Source organism: Aquarana catesbeiana, linkage group LG01, assembly GCF_042186555.1.
Source record: "Aquarana catesbeiana isolate 2022-GZ linkage group LG01, ASM4218655v1, whole genome shotgun sequence".
NCBI classification, from domain to species: domain Eukaryota; kingdom Metazoa; phylum Chordata; class Amphibia; order Anura; family Ranidae; genus Aquarana; species Aquarana catesbeiana.
In genome coordinates this window covers 366,738,363-366,746,060 of record NC_133324.1, presented here as the reverse complement: position 1 = coordinate 366,746,060, position 7,698 = coordinate 366,738,363, and the positions used below count along the sequence as shown (strand labels likewise).

Sequence of the window (7,698 nt, the reverse complement as noted above, 5' to 3'; positions counted from 1 at the left end):
CATAGCTGCCTGTTCTGTGTGTGCTCAGAGTAAGACTCCACGACACCTTCCAGTGGGCCTCCTACAACCCATACCCAATGGAGAGAGGCCCTGGACCCACCCTTCTATGGATTTCATTGTGGAGTTACCCAACTCCCAGGGCAACAGAGTAATCCTTATGGTGGTTGACCAGTTCTCAAAAACGTCCCATTGTATTCCACTTAAGAAGTTGCCCACTTCTAAGGAACTGGCTTTCAGTTTTGCTCTGGAGATCTTTCGCTTACATGGGCAACCCAAGGTGATTGTCTCAGACAGGAGTGGTCAGTTTGTGTCCCTGACACGTTTGTTCCGTAGAGTATTCCTGCATTAGAGGAGCATCTCCGTGGTCTTCGTTCCACTTGGGCACAAGTCCAGGAGGCATTGCGGCATGCTAATGATAGGTACAGACTCCATGCTGACCACAGACGCCTGCCTGCACCTTCCTACCAGGTTGGGGACAGGGTCTGGCTGTGATCTTGCAACCTCCGACTTCGTGTTCCCTTCGTGTTCCCTCTCTGAAGTTCACACCTCAGTTTATTGGGCCTTTCCATATTCTTCGCAGGATTAACCCAGTGGCTTGCGCATTAGGCCTTCCTTCTAATATGCACATCTCAACTGTATTTCAGGTCTCCTTATTAAAACCTTTGGTCTGCAACCGCTTTACCACCTCGGTCCCTCATCTTCACCATGTACAGATGAAATCTTATTAACTAAAAAATGTACTTTGAAGGCACACAGGTATATTAACTATAAAAGGTAAAATGGTTTTATTTATGTATGGTCTACAAAGAATAAGAACAATTGATATAAGTAGATACATAGAACAAGAAATATATATTAGCATATAATTAATATTTTCTACCCTACAAACAACCAGGACACCACTTCATTTGAGACAAAGACGCATCCAAAAACAAGTCGGGAACAAATTCCCAAGCAGGTGTTCCAATTGTGGATATAAGTAAGCAGGTTGTGGGTCAGATTGTAGGTGCGGGTAGATGTATTCTTAACAGCTCGACATGTTGCGCGTATTAAAAACGCTTCTTCGGGAGCTAAGAAAGGTTCTGCATGTAGTAGTCAAACATGATGAAAAAAGGAGATAAATATAGTATCTCAGCTGGTAGACTAAAAATCTAATTGTTTGTGAAAAACCAGCAGTGTAGAAAAACGCTGTGGAGGCACCATATGTAGCCAGGTATCTCAAGTTAGAGATAAACGTATATAAGTTTTCATATAGAGAATTTCCTGAGTAGCAATGAATTAATGGCTTGAAGGGGTGAGAACCTAAAGTCTAATTCAGGAGGGCTATGACATGAGGTGCAACTCATAGTGGTTAGTCAGCGTCTTTTTTTACAAACAATTAGATTTTTAGTCTACTGAGCCATGCAATTGTGTGTTAACCAAAGCTGTCAATGGGCTTTCCTCAATAGCACAGCTATAATAGACATGTACTCTCTGTTAAAAAAAATAAGAATAGATAATATAATAATAGACCTACAGTATAATCACGTGAAAAGGAGCCTAGAGCTGGATGAAAAAATAAAAAGAATTTATGTACAATATTTCATATCTACCTGCTAAAATTATTAAAACACTTATCAAACTTGTTTTTTTTGTTCTGAACATCAAAATAATAAAAAATATTTACAAATATTCTGTATATATGGAGCAATCGAGGGGTTATATAAAAAGGTATTTAAGGTAATGGGGAAACATTGTTTCAGGTGTATTGTTACATTTAAAGCAAATATTAAGAGATGGTCAAACTGAAACCGGCTATTCAGGTGCTGGATTGACAAGTACAAAAAAAAAATGACAATAATAAATTATAACACAGGAAATACTGTAATATCGGCTATTCTATATTTCACTGGAAAATGTGTTCAGAAAGCAACAGAATACTGCCAAAGCATGTACAATATCTGATATGGAAATATTTTAAATAATACCAAATGCTTGCTAGTTTCTGAATGGGGATATATTGTGCTATTTGGAATGTTGGTATGTGACTGATGGTAAATTTAGGATCTGAGATTATGCTGGCTTATTTTAGTAACAGTAAAGACAGATAGTTCAAAATCCCCTTAATCATCGGAGAACAACATTCCTCTATTTATTGTTATACAGTACCAGGGAGCAAACTGCTGTTTGGTAACTCCAAGCCCTATCATCCCCACAGGATTAGCTTTTAGCTCTGACTAGTTAAAGTAGAACTTCATAGATTTCTTTTGGATAGATGTCATGAAGCAATAGCTATATGGTCATTTTTGCTTGCTCTGATAGGCCTGGTCTGCAAAAATACATGTACTGTAAGTGGAAGAGATGGTTTTAGATACACAGGTGCCTATTAATGAAAAGGGTGCTATTAATGAAAATGTATAATTCCTCATAGCCCCCAGCTTCCGACTCTGAGGTGACAGTTAGAAAAATGGAAAAAAGGATTCAGACTGCTATGGGCAGCAAGAAAATTTGTGAAGAAATTGGTCTGGTTTTGACAACAGGGCAGAGAACAACAGAAATGGAGGGTGCAGCAGAGCAGCAGAGAGCAGACCTGTATGTGACAGGAAAGCAGGGAAGAGTGTAACTGATAGTGACAACCATCCTAATTATGCACAACATGAGGATAAAATAAAATAAGCACAAGGCAGCAGAAGATGACAACAGACTGTGAGATAGTTTAACTCTTTCCCTGCCAAAGCCATTCTTTTTTTTTTTTTGTGCACACATTTTAGGCTTGAAGATTACTTAAATCCCCCAAAACTTTATATACCATATTTATCGGCGTATAACACGCACCTTTATTTTACGAGGGAAGTTTCAGGAAAAGAACATATTTTTAAATAAACAACTTTGAAGCAAAATAAGGGTCAGTGCCCATCAATGCAGCCTGATTAGTGCCCATCTGCAGCATCCCCATCTCCCATCAATACAGTCTGATCAATGCCCATCTGCAGCCCATCTCCCATCAATGCAGCCTGATCAATGCCCATCTGCAGCCTCAATGCAGTCTGATCAATGCCCATCTGCAGCCTCCCCATTTCCCATCAATGCAGCCTGATCAATGCCCATCTGCAGCCCATCTGCAGCCCATCTCCCATCAATGCAGCCTGATCAATGCCCATCTGCAGCCTCAATGCAGTCTGATCAATGCCCATCTGCAGCCTCCCCATTTCCCATCAATGCAGCCTGATCAATGCCCATCTGCAGCCCATCTCCCATCAATGCAGCTTGATCAATGCCCATCTGCAGCCTCAGTGCAGCCTGATCAATGCCCATCTGCAGCCTCCCCATCTCCCATCAATGCAGCCTGATCAATCCCAATCTGCAGCCTTAATAATGCCTGATCAATGCCCATCTGCAGCCCATCTCCCATCAATGCAGCCTGATCAATGCCCATCTGCAGCCTCAATGCAGCCTGATCAATGCCCATCTGCAGCCTCCCCATCTCCCATAAATGCAGCCTGATCAATGCCCATCTGCAGCCTCCCCATCTCCCATCAATGCAGCCTGATCAATGCCCATCTGCAGCCTCCCCATCTCCCATCAATGCAGCCTGATCAATGCCCATCTGCAGCCTCCCCATCTCCCATCAATGCAGCCTGATCAATGCCCATCTGCAGCCTCCCCATCTCCCATCAATGCAGCCTGATTAATGCCCATCTGCAGCCTCAGTGTAGCCTGATCAATGCCCATCTGCAGTCCATCTCCCATCAATGCAACCTGATTAATGCCCATTTTAGGCCTCAATGCCCATCTTCAGCTTTACTATCTCTCATCAATGCAGCCTGAACAGTGCAGGAAATCACAGAGCCATCATCTCCTGTTTACTCGGCTCTCATTCGGCTCTCAGTCAGCAGTCACACACACAGTCCCGCCTCTGCCATTAGCATTGGAGGAGCTCCTGTGATAGACAGAACACTGGTCCAATGCCGGTGGTGGAGGCGGTACTGTGTGTGTGTGACGTGAGAGTCGAGTGAGAGCTGAGTAAACAGGAGATGACAGCTCTGTGAATTCTGGCTAGGCTCGTCCCCATCCTTCCCCTCTGAGGTACACTATCGGCGTATAACATGCACCCGTGATTTGCCCCTATTTTCAGGGGGAAAAAGTGTGTGTTATACACCGATAAATATGGTATATTCAAAAAGACCCTGTAGAATAAAATTTTGGAAGCTGCAACTGTCACCAATTGCGCTACTGTTTATCAAATTTTTTTTTTTTCAGTAAAAAATACACTTAACCACTTCAATACAGGGCACTTTCACCCCCTTCCTGCCCAAGGCAATTTTCAGCTTTCAGTGCTGCATTCTGAATAACAATTGTACCCAAATTCAATTTTTATCATTTTTTTCCCCACAAATAGAGCTTTCTTTTTGTGGTATTTGATCACCTCTGCGGTTTTAATATTTTGTGCTATAAACAAAAACAGAGCAACAGTTTTGAAAAAAAACACAATATTTTTTACTTTTTGCTATAATAAATATCCCAAATTTATTTTTAAAAAACAATTTTTTTCCTCAATTTAGGCCAATATAAACTCTTCTACATATTTTTGGTAAAAAAAATCACAATAAGCGTATATTGATTGGTTTACGCAAAAGTTATAGCGTCTACAAAATAGGTTATTGATTTATGGCAATTTTATTTATTTATTTTTTTTTTACTAGTAATGGCGGTGATCTGGGATTTTTATCGTGACTGCAACATTGCAGCAGACAGATTGGACACTTTTTTGAAGCCACTGACATTTATACAGCGATCAGTGCTATAAATAGCCACTGATTACTGTGTAAATGTCACTAGCAGGAAAGGGGTTAACACTAGGGGGTGATCCCCTATGCAGGTGGAAAGCCAAGGACATCATATGACGCCCGCTCGGGATGAGAGAGCCACCTTGCGGATGTCATATGACAATACGCGGGCTGGGAAGTGGTTAAATAGACTTTAAGTGCATATGAACACAACAGAATACCCATTTTTTTTAAAACATAAAAGACTAGGTTGCATCAAATAAATAGATACCCAGTATTTCAAGCCTCAAATTTAGGAGAGCCAGCAAAATGCCAAAAAACTATAGTAGCCAAAATTGTTCATAGGAGATGCATTGAAAGCCTTTACAACTTATCAGTTTAAAGTGCTTCTAAAGGCAGAAGGCTTTTTTAACTTAATGCATTATAGGCATTAAGGTAAAAAAACCTTCTGGGAGCAGATCCCCCACCCCAGCCCCCCCTTATACTTACCAGAGCCCCATCTTAATTCAGCGGTGTGCATGAGAGCAGCAGCTTTACTGGGTCTCTTTCTTCTCATTGGGTTACACAGCAGCAGGAGCCATTAGTTCCCACTGCAGTCAATCACAGCCAGTGAGCCAATGAGGAGAGAGCAAGGGGCTGGGGCGACCCGCACTCTGTGTGTGAATTGACAAAAAATAACCATTCACAGAAGCACGGCTCGGGAGAGGGGCGGACCCAGGACCAGCGGCAGTGGACCCAAAAAGAAGAGGATCGGGGCTGCTCTGTACAAAACCATTGCAGAGAGCAGGTAAGTATAACATTATTTAAGAGAAATACAACCTTTAGTATCATATTAATCGTGAATGATGACTTGAGTATTATTGCCCTCACCGTGGAATGTGTGGCACAATTGTCTTTTTTGTACGTGTGCACACTGAGGCACACATCTGCATTCAGATGTTTCTTCAAAGAAACAAGGCTTTTAAATTTGGGAGGGGGAGGGGGGCTACTTTATTTTATTAAACTTTGTTTTTTTTTTAACTTAGTGCAGGTGACAGGTTTCTTTAAGGAAACATCAGGGGTCTATTATCTAATCTCACCTATGCACTCTAAGGAAGCGGACTGAGCTCACAGCATGCTGATCTGCTTCTATCCTGGCTAGAGTGGCCAAGTTTGACCGTTGTGAACCTGGAATTGCTCTGAGCTGAGCAGTCCTGGGTTCATACTACTCAGGAGGAGTTTGCTGATATCCCACTGCTCTCCATTCTTGCATCCAATATGATGAGCCTGGGCACCCAGGAGAGAAAAAAATTGCTTGTTTGCATACCAGTGCTGTCATCGATTGCTATGATCTAGAGATGACAACTTTAGTGGAGATAAATAAAATTGTGGCTTCATTACATGACAAAAATGACAACGCTAAAATTTAAAACAGGTGGGTCTGATTCATTGACAACAAAGAGTGATGAAATGTTTGTTTTAGTATCCAGGAGTATATTCTGTAATGCTACAGATCCTAATAAGGATAGTAGTATTGAATTATTAAAAACATTCTGTTTTGTGTAATTCTTTCCACAACAGGATAGTCTTCAAAGTAGAATCCCTGAGCCAGGGTTTTAAAGAAACACTCCAACTATTGCTATTCCTAACCCTAATCAATGTGTACCTTGGTAGTAATCCGTTATAAAATTTGTTGCATAAGAAATGTATTTCCTTTGTACCATTCAGGGAATGTAAAGTGCTATACCACTGTTACATGTTCTAGTAAACATTTATTCATTACAAATAAGTTTGTAGGTAATGCCTCTTGGATTCACAGAAAAGATGCTTCATTATATCTTGTAAGTCTGAAAAAGACCTCCAGATTCTCAGTCAGAAAATATAAAATGACTTCAGGAACACTTATAGAAGTTCAGCAATGTTCTGTTGAGCATTTCCTCATTGGAAAAGAAAGGTTCATTTGTGATGCTCTGGATGGTCTACTAGAGACCAAAGAGATTTCATGTTTAGGAAAAGTTCATGTGGAAGAAAATGTGTAACAAGGCCCTTCTTAGCACCAAGTAGCTTAAGCAGTTCCATTTCAGACTTCACTCAGAATACTAATATTGATGTCCTGGTCAAAAAATGAGTAAGATTCAGTGAAGCAAACTAATCATTACTGGTTATCACACAAAGCAACAAGTAACAGGTTATCCTTTGGCAGATGAAAATGAGAAGTGGCATATACCTCATATAAACACCATAGGTTCTTCACAGTGTGACCTCCAGCTTTGGCTCCTCTTTCATAAAAACAATAATAATAAGTGGAAAACATCTTCATAGGCCAAATATGTTGTAAATGTCTTCAATTGAAATATTGGATTCTAGTATGCAATATATTTTGCAGTCTGAAATTTCTTAAATACTAATGTATGTGTGATCCCACATTTCTGACGCAGTTCTCTTGTTTTCTTCCTAAACAGTAGTCTTCGGAATGCTTTGTGATGTTTTGGGGATTGTCCACAAGGTTACAAAAGAATATGCCACTCCACCTGCCATGCTGAAACAGGAAGCACATAATAGGATTACTTACATGGATTGTGATGTTGCCCCAATTTCTTATTTAAAGACTGCAACCATCTCTAAAATTACATTTAATTCAGCTATCCCAATGATGAAGAGTATGTCAAGTCAAAATTTAAGGTAGAACATTTCCAACAACTATGTAGTGTGAGGGTCTAGTTGATTACATACAAATTGAATGGATTATTTAGGTAGACTTTTCCAGGTATTCCACCACTTTGTAAAAAGTGCAGCCACACTATCAGTTAAGTCAAAGGAGGTGCATGATATCTCCTGAACTCCTATTATTTTTATCTGACAAGTTGATGGCTCTGCCGGAGCATACACTGACACTCAGGGCTGTGAGAGAGGAGAGGAGACAGAGCAGCGATGCCTGCCCCTCCCCTCTGCT

At 40.7% G+C, this 7,698-nt stretch overlaps 1 protein-coding gene across 1 annotated transcript in view; it reads right to left on the bottom strand.

The window, feature by feature from the left end:
- Positions 1 to 757: 757 nt before the first annotated feature.
- Positions 758 to 7,698, bottom strand: part of SLC35D2 (solute carrier family 35 member D2) — a 184,851-nt gene continuing 177,910 nt past the window's right edge. Inside the window, exon 12 of the mRNA XM_073633125.1 lies at positions 758 to 7,284. Within this exon, the coding sequence (XP_073489226.1) occupies positions 7,200 to 7,284 (85 nt within the window). The 3' untranslated portion in view covers positions 758 to 7,199. The remainder of the gene's footprint in view (positions 7,285 to 7,698) is intronic.